Raw genomic sequence first — 18,779 nt, 5'->3', positions numbered from 1 at the left:
AAATTCCTCATTCATTGGATCAGGTAGTTATCTTAGATAATAAGAGGTGGGACATCAGAGGTGGTAGTATTAAAAGTATTCCTCATCCCTGTCCCTTATTTAACATATTGCAAGAAGTGTGACTGTGACTAAATTGTATCTTATTATAAGAGAAGTGACTGGAGCTCCTGAGGGACTGTTAGGATTTTGGTTTTGATCAGTATGTTATACAACTGTTCCTAATTACTTCAGGCTTGTTTAAGTTTTCACTTTTTTTTTTTTTTTTTTTTTTTGTGCTGGGGATTGAACCCAGGGCCTTATGCATGTGAGGCAAGCCCTCTACCAACTGAGCTATATCCCCAGGCCCTCACTTGTAATTTATTCACTGTATATATCTTTTTTTCTAAACTGGGGGTTGAACCCAGGAGCGCTCTGCCACTGAGCTACATCCCCAGCCCTTTTTATTTTTTATTTTGAAATGGTCTTGCTAAGTTACTGAGACTTGCTTTAAATTTTTAGTCTTTCTGCCCCAGCCTCTCATGTCCCTGGGATTACAGGCAGGCACCCTGCTTGTTTTACTGTTTAGTGGTTCAGTATTATGATATTATTAATGTCATGTGGTATATTGTGATCTCTCTAAATTCTGTCAGTGGTTCCATGAGCAAGTACCTAAATAAAAGTTTGTCATTGTATTATAACCTTTTAACCATGCTGGGATTACAGACATCTATCTATGTTGACTTTTACTCAGTAGAGAACCTGTGAAGGAAGAACTGAGGCTTTCCTAAAACCATACTGCTCCATCTCAGTGCCAGTACTGTGCATACTCATTTCAAATTTTATTGTGGAATGGAATATTGAGGCTGCTTCAAGTTCTGAAACTGCACTTGGTATAATCAGCAGAGACCTCTGGTTCCCTGTAGCCAAGTCAGTGTACCTGTCTAGATCTCAGCTGGCAGCATTTGGTCTGCTGCTCTCTCAAGAAAAAAACTAAAAAGGAGAATACTATGTAGTTTGATCAGATTAGGGAGAAGTAGCTAGATTGTTTCTCTTCTGGTCCTACATAAGTGGTTACAAATTATAAACAAAACTCAGGTGAGCTGGGTATGGTGGTACACACCTGTAATCCCAGTGACTGGAGAGGCTGAGGCAGGAGGATCACAAATTCGAAACTAACCTCAGCAATTTAGTGAGGCTCTAAGCAATTTAGATCCTGTCTCAAAAGAGAAATTTAAAAGGGCCAGCTATGTGCCCAAGGGCTAAATCACCTTTGGGTTCAGTTCCCTGTACAAACAAACAAAACCAGCTGGTGATATGCATATGCAGATTGAGCTAGGCTATGCTAGCCAGAGAATTTGTCAGTTTTTAGTTTACTTGGGCTCTGCCTGGCCTGGGGCTCTTTTTTTTCCTTCCAGTTTTGATTCTCAGGAAAAGAAAATTTAGAATGCAGAAGGACACTTACAGGATGTTGCTTTTAATCTTAAAGGGGACTTTGTTTCATAACCATCACCTACTCGAAACTTGCAGATAACTGCTTATTTCTTTCACCTCCCATATTTAGTTATCAAAAAAAAAGAAAAAAAAAAGCCTACTGGTTAAAAGTGTGACATATGACTGCACTCCCAGGGACCCAGGAGGCTGAGGCAGGAGGATTGCAAGTTCAAAGCTAGCCTTAGTAACTTAGCGAAGCCCTAAACAACTTAGACTCTGTCTCAAGATAAAAAATTAAAAAAAAAAAAAAAAAGGCTGAGATGGTGAAGGACTCCTGGTTTCAACCATGAGTATGGTAGGGGGAAAAAAAGAAGTAAATTTATGAGTCAGATTTGTTTTAAATATTTGTGTGCAGGGTTTTTTATTTAATAATTTATTTTGAGGTACTGGAGATTGAACATCTCCTGGGTGCTAAACCACTGAGTTCTTTTATTTTTTGTTTGTTTTTTTAATTTTATTTTTGTTTACTTATTTATTGGTACTGAGGATTGAACACAGGGGCACTTTATACCACTAAGCTATATTCTTAGCCTTTTAAATTTTTTATTGAGACAGAGTTTCACTAAGATCCTTAGGTCCTAAGTTGTTGAGGCTAACCTCAAACTTGAAATCCTCCTGTCCCAACCTTTTGTGTTGCTGATATTACAGGATTGCACCACTGTGCCTGGCTTTGTTGGAAGTTTAAAAATCAGTGTACCTCAATTTTAAGAACATTTATGAAGAACAATATGGATATGGAAAATATGTAAAAATCAATATCTCTGGTTGAATAGAAGAGTTAAAAAGAGCTTTTCCACCCACTTGACATATATTCATTGGAATTATTGTCCTCCAAGTTATTTTACTACTAACTACTTTTGTTCCCTAAGAGAAATTAGTCCTCCAACAAATGACACTAGGATAATATATTCTGCTCCCTAAATAACTGGATGATTTTAGGATCAAGAGACAAGGTTAAGTTGGACTTAACATTTGACACAAATCATAAGTGTAGGGTTGGGAATGTGTCTCAAACGGTGGAGCACTCTCCTGGCATGCTTGCTGCCCAGGTTCGATCCTCAGCACCACATACAAAGACTTTGTGTCCACCGAAAACTAAAAAATAAATATTAAAATTCTCTCTCTCTCAAAAAAAAGTGTAAAGCCCAACTAACTTGGAGTGCTGTTTTATTATGTACATTTTGGGATTATCCAAATCTTTGTAATTAATCATGTTTGCCACTCATTTTTACCAAGTGAAGAGGTAAAGAGACATTCCTAACTGCTGATAGGAAGCAAAATTGATACAATTCTGGAGAGTATTTATTTGCAGAATATCCTGAAAATCTTTTTTCATATCCTCCCATCTCTAGATCTGTATCTCTGTTTCTTTTTTTTTTAAATAATTTTTTTTAGTTAAACAAAATGCCTTTATTTATTTTTATGTGGTGCTGAGGATTGAACCTAAAGTGCCTCCCACATGCAAGGCAAGTGCTCTGTCACTGAGCCTCAACCCCCAGACCCCTCTCTGTTTCTTTTTAATAGTCCTGGGATCAAACCCCGGACTCTAGGTATGTTGGGTAAGTACTCACCCACAGAGCCCTGTCCTCAGCCCATTATGTAACTTTTGATTCAGTGTAAAGATGTTAGGAAAGTTTTAACTATGTGGCTACTTATTTGCAACATTGTTTAAAAGGATGAGCAATTAGAATCACCCTGAAAATCTAGCAGTAAATGATAACACAAATTAATTTGATAGTTATACAGTATAATATTATATTATGCTATAAAATAATATTAGTAAGGAAAGGTATTTACACTGGGTTGGGATGAAATTAGCAGGGTAACTTAAATTTTTTTTTTTTTTTAAAGAAACAAGGTGTGTAGCTTGGGGGTAGAGCAGGTGTCCTGGGTTCAGTAACCTCAACACAACACTACACACACAGAAAGTACCAGATTTTGGAATATTTTGGATTTTCTGGTAGGGATTCTCAGTTTGTGATTATAATCTCAAAGTGATGGTTTTGTTTTAAAAAAGAAGAGGGGCTGGGGATGTGGCTCAAGCGGTAGCGTGCTCACCTGGCATGCGTGGGGTGCTGGGTTCGATCTTTAGCACCACATAAAATAAAAGGCGTTGTGTCCACCCAAAACCAAAAATAAATAAAGAAAGAAAAGAAAGAAATATTCATTTTGCATTTTTCTCCTTTTAATCTTTTTTCTCCCTTTTTCCTTGGTATTAAGGATTGAACCCCAGGGGCATTTAACCAATCAGCCACATCCCTATCCCTTTTTTATTTATTTAGAGACAGGGTCTTGCTAAGTTGCTTAGGACCTCACTAAAGTTGCTGAGGTTATCTTTGAACTCAAAATCCAATTACCTCAACCTCCTGAACCACTGGGATTACAGTCATATACCACCACACCTAGCTTCCTTTTAATATTCTTACATGAAAAAGTATCATTTATTTATTTACACTTCCCTTACAAAAAAAATGTTCACTAACATCATAGTGGTTCTAGTTTGTGCATATATTATACCATAACATATTATTTATTATATGAGCTTTAGTGTAAGAAGCTGTGTGCTGTGTTCTCGCAGTGTCAGGTGCTTGGACTTAACTCTGAGATAGAAGTGGAATGAGGTAGGAACATTAAATATTTACAACTGCTGTGTATAATTTGTTTGCCCTTGACATTTCCCCTTTATGTACTTGATATTTAAAAGATGGAAATAAAGCTAAGAAATAGATGTTTTTTAAATTTTTTATTTTCCTTATTTTGGGATATCCTAATGAAAAGGAAATTTGTTTTTATTGAAATTTGAATACCTCGACAACACAAAATATTTAATTAAAGGGGATTATGGGGGAGACATTGCCTTCTTACTTTGTATTGATTTGGAAGTCCCAAGTACTAGTAAAACTATTACTTGGTGGGAAGTAGATTTTACTCTAAAAGAAGATATTTTGTAATGAATGAATTGGTAGAATAGACCAGAAGGTATAGGCCATGGTATGAGGAGCACATAGACTCATAATAAAAATTTATCTCTCTTCTACCCTTGTGTCTGGAAATTCAATGTGCTAATAACCCTGTAATTATTATTTATCATACTTTAATCTTTGGCATGCCCATAATTATCTGGAACATAAAATATTTGCTGTAATGTCCTATTATCTTTCTCTACTCTTTTTGTTTTTCATTTTTGGTAATATACCCTTCACTTAAAACTTAATCCCACAGTGCTGCCATACTGCTAGAGTGTTTTTATTTCCTAAAGCATTAGGTATTGGCATTAATGTTTATACAAGGGTATTCTTAGCATTGTATGTAGTAATAAAAGCATTTTGCTCTATAATGGAATGTAATATAATTTGAATACAAGAGGGATTTTTTTTTAGAGAGAGAGAAAGAATTTTTAAATATTTATTTATTTATTTATTTATTTTTAGTTTTCGGCAGACACAACATCTTTGTTTTTGTATGTGGTGCTGAGGATCGAACCCCGGCTGCACGCCTGCCAGGCGGGCGCGCTACCGCTTGAGCCACATCCCCAGCCCACAAGAGGGATTTAAATCTGCTGATAAAGGATGATAAGATGAAGTGGGTTTATGTGCCATCAGCATTCTAATGTTTTTTCAAAAACAAGTAGAGATTATCTAGAAGATTGTAGATGTGTGTTTTTAGGTAAAATATCTCTAAAAAGAATGCATAAAACACTAGAAAAATGGTTGTATTGGGGTGGAATATTGGTGATCAGTAATTGAAAGGATACTTTATTGTATATTTAAAATTTGGTTAACTTGGTGTGTATATATATATATATATATATATATCTTTACATTTTAATTATTTAAATTAATTAAAATATTTTAAAGGAAATCCCCAAAAACCTTTTCTATTATGCTGGAATTTAAGTTTCAAAATAATTGTGACATCTTGAAGTAGGTTGCCTTAGGAGGGAGGACCAGTTGTCTATATTCTGAGAAGAATAAAAGATAAGCATAAGTTGGGTGAGTGGTACATACTTGTAATCCTAGCAAATTGGGAGACTGAGGCAGGAGGATCCTAGTTCAAGGCATCCTTGGCAATGTAGGGAGACTCTTGTATTGAAATTTAAAAAGAGCTGGAGTGGTTGAGTCATTTCCTTAAAGAGCAAGAAAAGGGGGTGGGGAAGAGAACGAAGTTACCTGCTAATTGATCTTCTCTATCCTTCAAGTTCTAATTTAAAATGAATGTCTTGGGGCTGGAGTTGTAGCTCAGTGATAAAGAGTGCTTACCTAGCACATGGGAGGCACTGGGCTTGATCCTCAGCACCACATAAAAATGAATAAATAAAGATATTCTGTCTACCTACAACTAAAAAAATTGAAAAAGAATGAATGTCTCATTCTGTATGACAGTATACTAAACTTATTACAAAGTTATTTCTTATAGAAAAATATCAAAACATTCTTTATATGACCAAGCATGGTGGTACATACCTGTAATCCCAGCAACTTAGCAAGACCCTGTCTCAAAAAATGAAAAGCACTGGGGATGTAGCTCAGTGGTACAGTGCCCCTGGCTTCAGTCCCCAGTACAAAACTCATTATTCTGCAAAAAATTCTAGTTGCCTTCCCTTGATTAGTTGTGTATACCAAATAATAAGAGAATGGTAGTATGTAAACATTAGCAAAATTAATTGCTTATTGTCATAGATTAATTATATAAGGCATACTTTATCTGTAGAGTACCCACAGCTTGAGGTAAGCAACAAATTAGAAAAAAAAAAGCCCAAGAATAATAAGATATATTATGGATATACTGTGTAATAGGAGCTAAATGTTCTTGAGGCTTTTTAGGGTGTGTGTGTGTGTGTGTGTGTGTGTGTGTGTGTTTGAGTGTGTATTTGAGAAATACATGTACTCTTAGAAAGGGAGCACTCTTAAAGGAGTGCCTTCACGTTTATGAATTTTAAATAAAATATATTTCTTAAATATGAATGAGATAAATTTAGGGGTTGGCTGTGGCTCAGGGATAGAGTGCTCACCTGGCACATATGAGACACTGGGTTCGATCCTTAGCACTGCATAAATAAAAGTACTATAAAAAAAATTAGGAGTTATTTGAATTTGTTGTCTTTCAGAAATCGAGCTATAGCAGATTATCTTCGTTCAAATGGCTATGAAGAGGCATATTCAGTTTTTAAAAAAGAAGCTGAATTAGATATGGTATGTTTGACTTTTTATAATTATTCATAGTGTAAAGAGTGGGTTTATTATAGTATCAGTAGTTAACAGTCAGCTATTAACAAATCTTATTTGTTATTGTAGGTTTCTTGGCATTAAACATGGTTTTACACTTTTTTATATAATCAGATTTTTCGTAATATTTAGGCTTGGAGATGGTATTCTGTGATTTGAAATGTTAAGGCATTGTTTAAAGATTCCCATTTATTTTTCTCTAGAATGAAGAATTAGATAAGAAGTATGCTGGTCTTTTGGAAAAAAAATGGACATCTGTTATTAGATTACAAAAGAAGGTAACTAAATCTTTTTTCTTTAAAGTTAGCTATACTCAGCATGTTATTATATATTAACTTTCTGAAAATATTATCAAATTGTTCTGCATTAATTGCCTATCTATAATCTTGAAAAAGCTAATGAAAATATGCTTTATGAAAACTTAGATCATTACTGATACATACTACTCCTGCAACATGGGGTATTGACTATGTTGAATTGGTATAGTTCTGACTTTGAGACACTCATCCTACAAGAATGCCTTTAGAAGAGAAGGACTCATGCAATCAGCGTGGTTATAGGGAAAGAGCACTAAAGCATGCTCTTAGACAACATTTTCATCTTTGAGCTTTACTTTTATTTTTACCTGTAATATGAGAGCAACAAATAATATTTAGGCCCTAAAATGATTATACTTCATAGGCAAAGTTAGAATAAATAAATAGCCCTGTTCTAATATAAGTTCATCTATATAAAGCTCTTAGAAACATCAGTGTGGTGGCACCCACCTATGATCCCAGTGGCTCAGGAGGCCGAGACAGGAAGATCTCGAGTTCAAAGCCAGCCTCAGCAAAAGTGAGGCCCTAAGCACTCAGTGAGACCCTCTCTCTAAATAAAATATAAAATAGGGCTGGGGATATGGCTCAGAGGTTGAGGGTCCCTGAATTCAATACCCAATACCCCAAAAAAGAAAAGCTCTTGGAAAAAAATACCTAGCTCATTGTAGATTTTTGAATACTAGCTTATGTTATTAAGCTAGTATATGTTATTATATTAGCTCTCTATTAGTAACATATAATATAGAGTTGGATGCAACGTTACACACCTGTAATCCCAGCTACATGGGAGGTTGAGGCAAGAGTATTGCAAGTTCAAGGCCAGCCTTGGCAATTTAACAAGACTTTTCTCAAAAATAAAAAACGGGGGAACTGGGATTATAGTTCAGTGATAGTTTGTCTGGGTTTAATCGCCATGCCACACACACACACAAAAGAAAAAAACAAAAGGGATATAACAGTAGTATATAGCAGTCTCAGAAGAAGACAGGTTTACTGCTCTTCTGATTAGTAGTAAGAAGACTCTGTTGTCAAATGTAAATTGAGGGCTGGAGATGTGGCTCAGCGGTAGCGCGCTCGCCTGGCATGCGTGCGGCCCGGGTTCGATCCTCAGCACCACATACCAACAAAGATGTTGTGTCTGCCGAGAACTAAAAAAAAAAATAAATATTAAAAAATAAATAAATAAATAAATATGCTTTATATTTAAAAAAAATGTAAATTGAAATTTTTCTTTGAGTTAAATAATGAAGATATACTGAATTTTCCCGTTTTTGGTTTTGTTAATACTACTTACATTTTGGTGATATATAAAGATAATTTTCACATAAATCTGCCAAATGGTTTGCAAATTACTGACTTTTTTTATGTATTTTACACATATGTGCAAAACAAAGGCAGTTTTAAAAAATATCAAGCCAAAGCTGGGTGTGGTGGTGCACACCTATAATCCCAGTAATTTGGGAAACCAAGGCAGGAGTATCACAAATTCACGAATCTGAGCAATTTAGTAAACCTGTGTCTCAAAATAAAAAGTAAAAAGGAGTTGGGGATTTAGGTCAGTCATGGAATACCACAGGGCTCAGTCCCCACTACCATAAATAGATAGATAGATTAAATAGAATATATCAAATATGTCATTTTTATCAGAATCTATCTACTTAGCTGCATGTTCCTTTTCAAGGTTATGGAATTAGAATCAAAGCTAAATGAAGCAAAAGAAGAATTTACGTCAGGTGGTCCTCTTGGTCAGAAACGAGACCCAAAAGAATGGATTCCCCGTCCACCAGAAAAATATGCATTGAGTGGTCATAGGAGTCCAGTCACTCGTGTCATTTTTCATCCTGTGTTCAGTGTTATGGTCTCTGCTTCAGAGGATGCTACAATTAAGGTAAGTTTTTGTTAAAAAATACTTTAAGTTAGGAAGGGGGAAGAAAAGGTGGGGGGGGGGGGCTGAAAATGAGGCCCTGATACTGAGAGAAAGGAAAGGTTCTTTGAAACTGTGTCAGTGGTTTGATTCTGAACTTTGAAGACTGAATTAGAATAAAATTTCATTGTAGCTCCTGAGAGGCATTCTGCCAGTAAGTTCACTGGTGAATTTGAAAAAAATAGAATGTTTTTAATTTAATGTTGGGCAGTAGGTCACCTTGGGCCTAAATAGGGAGAAGTTTTGTCTTTAGTGAATGAAAAGTATGCTCATTACTTTTAAGCAGAAATGATATATGAAAATATTGGTGTACAAAACTAGAAATTTAGGGGGAAAACTCATCTGGAAAGGAATTTTAGAACAAAAGCTATTTTTATAATAGTTGCCTTTAGTCTACACACAATAAAGTAATAGTTGTGTAAATGACATGGAAAAATAAGATAGTTAAAATATAGAAAAGTTTAGGTAAGTTTCTCTGTTGTAAGGCTTATTTCATATTAAGTTCCAGATTTTAAGAAAAAAATGTAAGTCAGTTGTATTTATATTCCCCTTTCTTAATATATAAAAAATGTAATTGGGAAATTTTATCTTTTAGTCATTTGACTCTTGGTCCAAGGTCATCACGATCTGCTATTGAAACACAAAAAGAATTAGTAGAAAACATACAATCTTCACAACACAATTAGTAGAAAACATATCATCTTCATAACACAATAATCCAGATTATTATTACTTTGCCAAACACCCATCAGAAGATTTTTAATCTTTTCCCAATTTTATTGGGACGCATTGTATTTGGCCATAGTAACAGACATTTTCATTACCATGGCATTTAGGCCTCTCCATAAACCATAGAGCAAAGGGCTCACTCACATTATTTATTTGCCTCTTCCAGAGTATCATTACTTAGTTCTCATCCTTCCATCAGCACTATCTGATCATGAAGGATTTTGGAAGTAATTTAAGTCAAACATTAAGAAAATCCATACATTGTAAGTTTTAAGACATAGCCACAAAGGCTGCAGTTGAATAAGCAAGGAATAATATTTAAAGTAGTCACTTCAGGGATTATGAGACCAGCTGTTTGCCTAGGTCTGGTTAATTGACATACACCTGTTTTAAAAACCTGAATATTAACTTCAGCATATTAAAGCTCTGAAATATTAGCTGTCAATAACTAATGATACAATAAGTTGTATTCTTACAGGCTACAGGGTATTTATCATTTTTTTCTCTTAACTCTCACATTTAAGGAGTTAGGTCTGTCAGTAATATAAATACTCTCAGAAAAATCTATTTTAATAATCTTCTCAACAATTGTCCATATAGGTAAACGTAGTCTTAGTCACTAAAGTCCAGCATAATTGGCTAGCTTGGGTTTTTTATCTGCTGTCTAGCATATGTCTCTGTCACTGGTGTGGTCAATTTGTTGTTAGGCTGCCTCAGCTACCTCAGTCGTGGGGGATAGAGATGTGGAATCAACACACAGATTCCGGGAGCTGCTGAGAACTGGCTGGTGACAAACCTCAAATCGAAGTCCAGTAACTCGTTGATTTTTGGAATGTACACAACTGTTATAGGGTTTAAGGGAGGCGTGCCCGTCAATCATACACAAGCAAGATAATATCTGTAAACCAATCATTTTTTGCCTAATGTAACCACACTGTGAGGAGACTCTCAAAGGTTGCTGTTGTAGTGGAAAGCAATTTGGAAGGGTCTATGTCCCTAAGGGAAGAGGCTTACTGAGTTAGGGTTTGGCCTGGTAGTTTGGCAATGTTAACCACAAGTGCTGAGCATGTAGTTTTATTGATGTGTCACTAGAGCAGAGCACCCCATCCTACAGGTATTTCTGTCAGGCCTGAAGGAACGTGGATTTCTCAAGCTCTCCAAGCTGTTCATAGCTGCTAGTTGCAACTGAAGGCTATTCCAATGTTTTCTCCCCTTTTATTAAATTTGTTGTCAAAGGAGAACCCTGATGAGAGAAGAAAGGAAAAGGGAAAAGCATAGAAAAAAATAATGGGAACCAAGAAAGAGAAAAGCATACAGACATGGCCCATTCCTGTAGCTGCAGTTGTTTCCTGCAGTGGTAAGCAGGCAGTCACTATTCACTAGGTCACTTGGGTTTCCATCTGAGCTGGATGTTGGGAGTAAAACAGCCATGGGAGCAGGAGACCTCTCTCAGAAGGGGAGAAGAATTAGGCCTTTGCACAGGTGGGGGGGTGAGGTTCTGTGCCTCACCTCTGTTGGCCCCCAAGTTTTCTCCTGATGGCCCCTCTGTAACTGTGCCTGTCTTAGGTTGTCCCTCCCTGGAGGAATCTTACCCGTCTTTGACTAACCAGCCAAACAGGGTGACATGGAGTGTGCAAGGCATTGTCCCTGAGAGGGCTCTCTGTCTCCTTGATAGATAATGCCCCCGTGGCCTCCACACCAGCATTTACCTTAGGATCGGCAAACTCAGGTTTCTTCTCCGTGGAGGGCCCAGCTCACAGTCCTGGGCTGGTGAGGCTGCGTTCAGGAAGGAAGGAGAAAAGTCATAAACAGACAAACAGTAATATTGTGACAAAGCTGAGAGACACAGATAGATGAAGAGGAGAGCAGTGCTAAGACTCAGGGCATGATCCCTCATAGAGAACTGGCCCTTAGTTGGTGTTACTTACATCTGGTCCATAGCTGCCATCCATAAGGATGTGGAACAATCCGTTATTTCAACACTGTATTTTTCTCAAAAGATACTTCCAGTCAGTCTGTTTACCACAGAATCAGTATATACGTATACCTGACCATTACAGTCAGGACAATTAATCTAGTTTCATGGGTGGACTTTCCAGACCACACTGCAAGACACATTAAAGGTGGACCTGGGAAATGGGTCCATAGAAGTCTTTTCATAATTTTTACTTACCTGACAAGCTTGTGAAGCTGCATGGCTATAAACTCTGTAGCTAGAAATTTACCTTCCTGTGCCAGGTTTCTCAGTCATTATCATGATGACTGGTTTAAACTCTCCTTTGATATCTGGTTTAATTTACTGAATCATGCTCAGTAACATTAAGACTCTCAATATTACAATTTAAGAAAAAACTATAAAATATTTGTAAAATCTAGAGTGTGTCTCTGGGGTCCTGTATTCCCCCCCCTTTTTTAAAATTTAATAAAATTGAGTAAAGGCTTGGCATAAGTCATAGTATCATTAGTTTAAGTTATAGATGATAAAGAGTACAAGTATTTAAATAAGAATAGATTTACCTTTTATTTATTATTATAATTTTTAATATAGACTAGTTGATCCATTCTAACAATTTAGAAAGAACCCTCCATCTTTTTTTGAGAGGTTTTAAAATATCTCTATATTTTAGAATATTATCTTTTAAATAGGTATCTCTTAATTGCCTTTAAAAAGATATGATTAAGGTTATCTTTTAGTGAAGGGAGTAGTATGAAATCTTAATGTATTTTTTATAGACTATAGGTCTAATCAGAATTATTATATCAATGAAGTTTTAGCAGCAGTCCAGCGTAAAATGCAGAATGGCCAGGAATGGTACACTCCAGTAATCACAGCTACTTAGGAGTCTGAGGCAGCAGGATGGCAAGTTCAAGGTTGGCCTTGGCAACTTAGTAAGACCTTGCTTCAAAATTAAAAATTTTGAGAGAGGGCTTATGTGGTGCTGAGGATCGAACCCAGTGCCTCATGTGTGCAAGGCAATCACTCTGCCACTGAGCCACAATCCCAGCCCCTCCTTATGTGGTTTCTTTAGTTTCTAAATTGGTGACTTCTATCTTGAGGTCTGGTGAGCCATGAGGGTGGGCGGTAATTGTCAAAGAATCTTTTTTTAAAAAAAAAGTTATTTTAATCTTAAAATTATTTTAATCTTTTATTGGTACTGGCTATTGAACCTAGGAGCACTAAACCACTGAGCCACATCCTATCTCAAAAAATAAAAAGACTAGAAATGTAGATACCTATTTAAAAGATACTATTCTAAAATATAGAAATATTTTAAAACATTCTCTCAAAAGATGGAGGGTTTTTTCTAAATTGTTAAAATGGATCGACTAGTCTATATTAAAATATTATAATAATAAATACCAAACAACAAAGCAAAACAAAAGTAAAGTATCTTCTCCCATTTACTGATTGATTGATTGATTCATAGGTACCAGGGACTAAACCCAGGGTGCTTAACCACTGAGCTACATCTCCAGCCCTTTTAATTTTTTATTTATAGAGCCAGGCCTCAGCAATTTAGCAAGGCCCTAAGCAACTCAGCAAAACCCTGATTTTAAATAAAACACAAAAATGGGCTGTGGATAATCCCCAATATAAAGAGAGGGAGGGAGGGAGAGAGAGAGAAGTTGTGGTAAAACTAGGTTTGTTTGTTTATGTTTTGTGGTGCTAGGTATTGAACCAAGGGTCTCACACATGCTAGGCAAGCTCTTTACCAGTGAGCCACATCCCCAGACCCCAAACTAGGTTATTTTTAAAAGATGACTAAGAAAAACTCAGAATTTCATAAGCATAACATTGCTAGGCATAGTGGTGCCTGCCTGTAATTCCAGTGACTCGGTACTGAGGCAGGAGGATCACAAATTTGAAGCTACCCTGGGCAACTTAATGAGGCCCTCAGCAACTTTGCTTGATCCTGTCTCAAAGTATAAAAATAAAAGAGCTAGAGATGAAGCTTAGTGTTAAAGTGTCAATCCCTAGTACAAAAGACAAACAACCCAATTGCCATAATATAAAGATATTGTAATTTTGTGACTCTTTTGAGCATAGTGAATATGTTCAATATTCTCATTTGTTGGGGAATTGAGTTAATAATATCTATGTCTTAAGATTCTCAGCATGGGGTCGGGGTTGTGGCTCAATGGTAGAATGCTTGCCTAGCATGTATGAGGCACTGGATTCAATTCAAGGTTCATTTACAACTAAAAAATAGTTAAAAAAAAAAAAAGATTCTGTAGCATGAAATAATGTATGTAACACTATGATGACTGGCAGATGGATGTTAAGAGATAGATGTTTAAGGGCTCAATTTATATTATTTCTTGCTTGCATTTGGTAAATACCACAGGTTCTTTCCTTTTAAGGCCATTCATTTATGTAGATGTGTCAGCATTTCAACTGTAATAATTGAGGAAAAAAAGAGGGCTGGGGATGTGGCTCAAACGGTAGCGTGCTCGCCTGGCATGCGTGCGGCCCAGGTTCGATCCTCAGCACCACATACAAACAAAGATGTTGTGTCTGCCGATAACTAAAAAATAAATATTAAAAAAAAAAGAGAATCCATATTCACAACAGTTCTTGACAGTATTGGGGGGGAAAGGGAGGTGGAGAGAGCTGAAGACTGAACCCAGGGCTTCATGCACTGCTAAGCACATACTTTTACCACTGAACCACACCCCCAGCTTCCTTACAATATTTTTAACTATGTCATGTAGATTTTTAAAATGTTATTTTTGCTTGTCACTTAAAAGTAATAATTTCCTTAATAAATTATTTTAATTTTATTAACACATAGTAATTTTATATTCATTTGGGGTAAAATAAGGTATTCCACCTAACCAGTTGTACCAGTGTACGCATTAACTACCTTCTGTCTATTCCTCTCTCCCCAGGATTAATTCTTACTGTTAAAATAAAAAGCAAACAAAACTGCAGAAATATGTTCAACTAATAAGCAGATGAGAGATTATTCACTTTAATATACAGGTGCTCCTTGACTTAAAATGGGGTTACATCTTGATAAGCCCATTGTAAATTAAAAATATTGTAGGTAAAAAATGCCTTTAACACACCTAAGCTAAAGCCTAATCTACATAAAATACGCTCTAAACACATTAGCTTACATTTGCTCTAGTTGGGCAAAATCATCTTACCCAAAACCTATTTTATAAATAATGTGTTAAATATTTCATATAATTAATTGGATATTGTATTGAAAATGAAAAGCAGAATTGCAATGTGAGTACTTTTACACTATCATAAAATTGAAAAATCCTAAGTCAGGGACTGTCTGTAATAAAGAATCCACACAAATATGAAAAGTAGTAGCATCTTAGTAGAAAAATGTATATTGAACAGAAACAGATAACTATTGAAAGAAGCAGCAGTGGCTAATCAACCATAATAATAGTTTTGACCTTATTACTAATAGAAAAATATAAATTAGGATTATTTTTTTTGTGTGTGTGTATGTGTGTGTATCTCAAGTTATCTTTTAAACAAGAATATCCAGTGATAAGATTTTAATGAAGGCTGGAGTTGTAGCTCAGTGGTACAGCTTGGGTTGGAGGCCCTGGGTTCGATCCTCAGCACCACGTAAAAATAAAAATAAAGGTATTGTGTCCAACTACAACTAATAAACAAAATATTAAAAAATATTTTAATGAAGCAGGCATTCTCATTACATTTTAAACCATCTTAATGGGAGAGCAAGTTGGTAGAATATATAAAGGGCTTTAAAAGTTTTGCTTTTTAACTCATTATCTCTTTTCATCATCATTTTCTGACCAAAGTATTACAAAATGAGTGCATATATTTTTTTCAGTATTTAAAGATGTCCATCATAATGTTTTCTGTAATAATGAAAATGTTTTATCATCAATAGGAATTCCTTAAAAACAATGTTTGGTAATTTTTTTTTTTTTAATTATGGTGCTGGGAACTGAGCCCAGGACCTTGTGCCTGCTTCGCAAGTGCTCTAGCACTGAGTCCCTTAGCTTTGCTCCTTTATCCAAGATTTCACTTTCTGTGATTTCCTGAGGTCAGTCTTATGGGTCAGGGAAAGGAACCAGACAGCAGAACATTCACTGCCTCCTTGAAACCATGGTCCCATTTTCCTGAAAGCCCATGATGGGAGTGAGGTGGGGATGTTCTCTTCTTTTCCCAACTGGAATAGAGGTTTCCATTATTATCCCACAGCCCCAAGCTTGGCATTTGGTATATACAACTGGCCATGTGCCTTTAAGGGGAAATGAAGCATCCTGTACACTAACATAAAGTTGTGTTTCTGATTTTTCTTTATTTGCATATGCTTTTGGTTTCATATCTAAGAAACCATTGCCTAATCCAATATCACAAACATTATGCCTGTTTTTTTCTAAGAACTTTTAGTTCTAGCTTTAGCTACAGGTTGGAAAGGAAGAAATTAAATTGTCTTTATTTACAGACAACACGATCTTCTACATAGAAAATCCCAAAGATTCTACCACAAAAAGCTACTAGAACTATGACTGAATTTAAGAGAATCACAGGATACCAGGTTAATATACAAAAAGTAATTGTATTTCTATAAACTAGTAATGAATAATTGAAAATATACTTGTAAGCTGAGTGTGGTGGCGTATGCCTGTACTCTCAGCTACTCAGGAGGCTCAGGACGTTTGAGACCAGCCTGGATAATGTAATAAGACCCTCTTTCAAAATTAAACAACAAAAAGGGCTAGAGATATATAGCTCAGTGATAAAAGAGTACTTGCCTAACATGCAAATCCCTGGGTTCAGACCCAAGTATTGTGCCAAAAAAGGTAACCATTATTTCATTTTTAAAAATCAAACTTATATATGCTTTTGTTATAGTTTGTTATTCATGAATGATTTGCATCTTATAAAATCTTTCCTTGGCCTCTTAGATGTCTGAGCTCTGCTAGTCTAGTAGAATTGAGTACTCTGTTATATTACCTAATATTCTACATATAAATGTGTGTCATAGCTCCTTAAAGTTTTTTTGTTTTGTCAATTTACATTTAAATTTCTTTATTTATGAGCCAGGGATATAGCTCAATGGTAGAGTACTTGCCTAGCCTACACAAAACTCCAGATTAAATTTCCAGTCTGTTTGTGTCCTCCGCGCCCCCCCCCCACGCCCCACCTCTCTCTCACTCTCTCTTTCTTACACATACCATTGAAATATTGGACTGAGGGTGTAGCTTAATAGTAGATTACTTGCCTAGCTATGCAAGACCTTTAGGTCAATCTCTAGTATTGTCCAAAAAGTGTGATACATTACCTGTTGTCACATTAGGAAGGGTCTATGTCTTGCTGTCTTGACAGCAGCATGATTAGGCCTGTGGTAGATAATAAATGGGATATTAAAGGTCTGTTTTGATCACTTGTTTTCTATAGAAAACAATACCAATTTTAACTTGAAAATGTAATAGTGTGTGTTCTTTGTTCCTTGTTCAGTTAATTAGTCAATAAGGTGCTGAACGGGCCTGCTGAATGCAAATGTGAATAAGAAAGGTGCCATGAGTTGGTGTTAACCAGTTTTTTCTTTACTTGACAGGTGTGGGATTATGAGACAGGAGACTTTGAACGAACTCTTAAGGGACATACAGACTCTGTACAAGACATTTCCTTTGACCACAGTGGCAAGCTTCTGGCTTCCTGTTCTGCAGATATGACCATTAAACTATGGGATTTTCAGGGCTTTGAATGCATTAGAACCATGCATGGTAAGGAATAGAGAGGATAGTACTTTAATAGTAATTGCTAATGTAACATTTCAGAGAGGAGCATTATTGTTTCTAAAAGTATGCAGGTATTCTACATTCAACTCTTAATTGTTTTGCTGGAGAAAAATATGATGTATCTCTTGCATGAATAAGCCACAATGGTTGAAAGTTGTTTTTACATAGAATATTTAACTTATTTTCCAAATACTGTTTTTTGTATAAGAAAAACTGATTGGTGTTTGTGAAACCTAGAAATTTAAGTTATTGGGTGTCCCCCCACCCTTTCTTTCATTTTTCCCTCACTTGTTCAGTGTGGGAAGCATGAATACTGGATCTCAGGATCTTTTGCTCATTTTTAAATGTTCCACATTCATTCTTATTGTTAGATTAGCAGAGCTCAGACATTTAAGGAGCCAAGGAAAGATCTTTTAAGATGCAAACAGTTTTGGAAACTTTTTCCTGATGCAGTATGGTTTTGTGGAAATAGCATGGGCTTTGAAGTCAGATATCTGGGTTCAAATTTCAACTTGCTTGCTTTCAGCATTATGAAATTCTAACTTCTTTCATCTGGAAAATAGAAGTGTGACATCTTATTCAAATAAAAGTTGTGGGAATAGAATGAAATTAAAAACTCCAGTCATCTTGATACATAGGAGGTACTCACTGTATAAGGATTTTTGTTGTTTCCTTAAATATGGTTAAGTATAAATGTTTTAGATTTCATGTAAGAAACACTATGTGAGTAATAAATTTTTTTTTTTTTTAATAAATTATGTAGCTTGACTTGGTGTCACATCTGAAGTACCAGTCACTTGGAAGGCAACAGAATCATGTTTGGGCCAGCCTGGGCAACTTCGATCCTGTCTCAAAATAAAAAATAAAAAAAATACCCAGGGTTGGGGCTCTGTGGTGGAGTGCCCCTAAGTTTAATGATCAGTACCAAAAAAACAAAAACACGGTTAGCTAGTGGTCTTAGTGCATGAATAAGCTGTGATTACATGGAGGATATTTTGTAAAGTCTGTTATTGGTCTGTCTTTATGTTGCTTATATCTTGTCATTCTCACTTAAAAGATTGTTCTAACTATTGTTTATTTGTTGAAGTGATACGATATTTATGTGGATTCTCAGGGACTTTTTCCACAAAACATAGCTTATTAAGAATGTGAGCAACATGTATGAAATAATGCCTTCTTTTTTTTTTTTATGCATGAACATCAACAACAACACAAAGATGATTCTCAGCAAGTGTTTCAAATAAAGCATCAGATTCCCATTTTTTAAAATCCATCTGGTTTGGCATTTTAAATGTTAATTTTCTTTCTTGTAGAATATCAACCATAGGAAATTTTATGTTTTCCTGGTGCTCATTATGTAAACATCACTCT

The 18,779-nt window shown here is 35.7% G+C and overlaps 1 protein-coding gene across 2 annotated transcripts in view; it reads left to right on the top strand.

Moving 5' to 3' along the window:
* Positions 1–18,779, top strand: part of Pafah1b1 (platelet activating factor acetylhydrolase 1b regulatory subunit 1) — a 79,941-nt gene that overhangs the window by 48,393 nt on the left and 12,769 nt on the right. For both annotated transcript variants that reach the window (XM_026388777.2, XM_026388778.2), the window contains exons 3-6: positions 6,578–6,662; positions 6,899–6,973; positions 8,694–8,900; positions 17,225–17,393. In XM_026388777.2, the coding sequence (XP_026244562.1) occupies positions 6,578–6,662; positions 6,899–6,973; positions 8,694–8,900; positions 17,225–17,393 (536 nt within the window). The remainder of the gene's footprint in view (positions 1–6,577; positions 6,663–6,898; positions 6,974–8,693; positions 8,901–17,224; positions 17,394–18,779) is intronic.

The sequence above is a fragment of the Urocitellus parryii genome, chromosome 7 (genome assembly GCF_045843805.1).
Source record: "Urocitellus parryii isolate mUroPar1 chromosome 7, mUroPar1.hap1, whole genome shotgun sequence".
NCBI lineage: Eukaryota > Metazoa > Chordata > Mammalia > Rodentia > Sciuridae > Urocitellus > Urocitellus parryii.
This window is presented reverse-complemented; position numbering and strand designations above follow the sequence as displayed.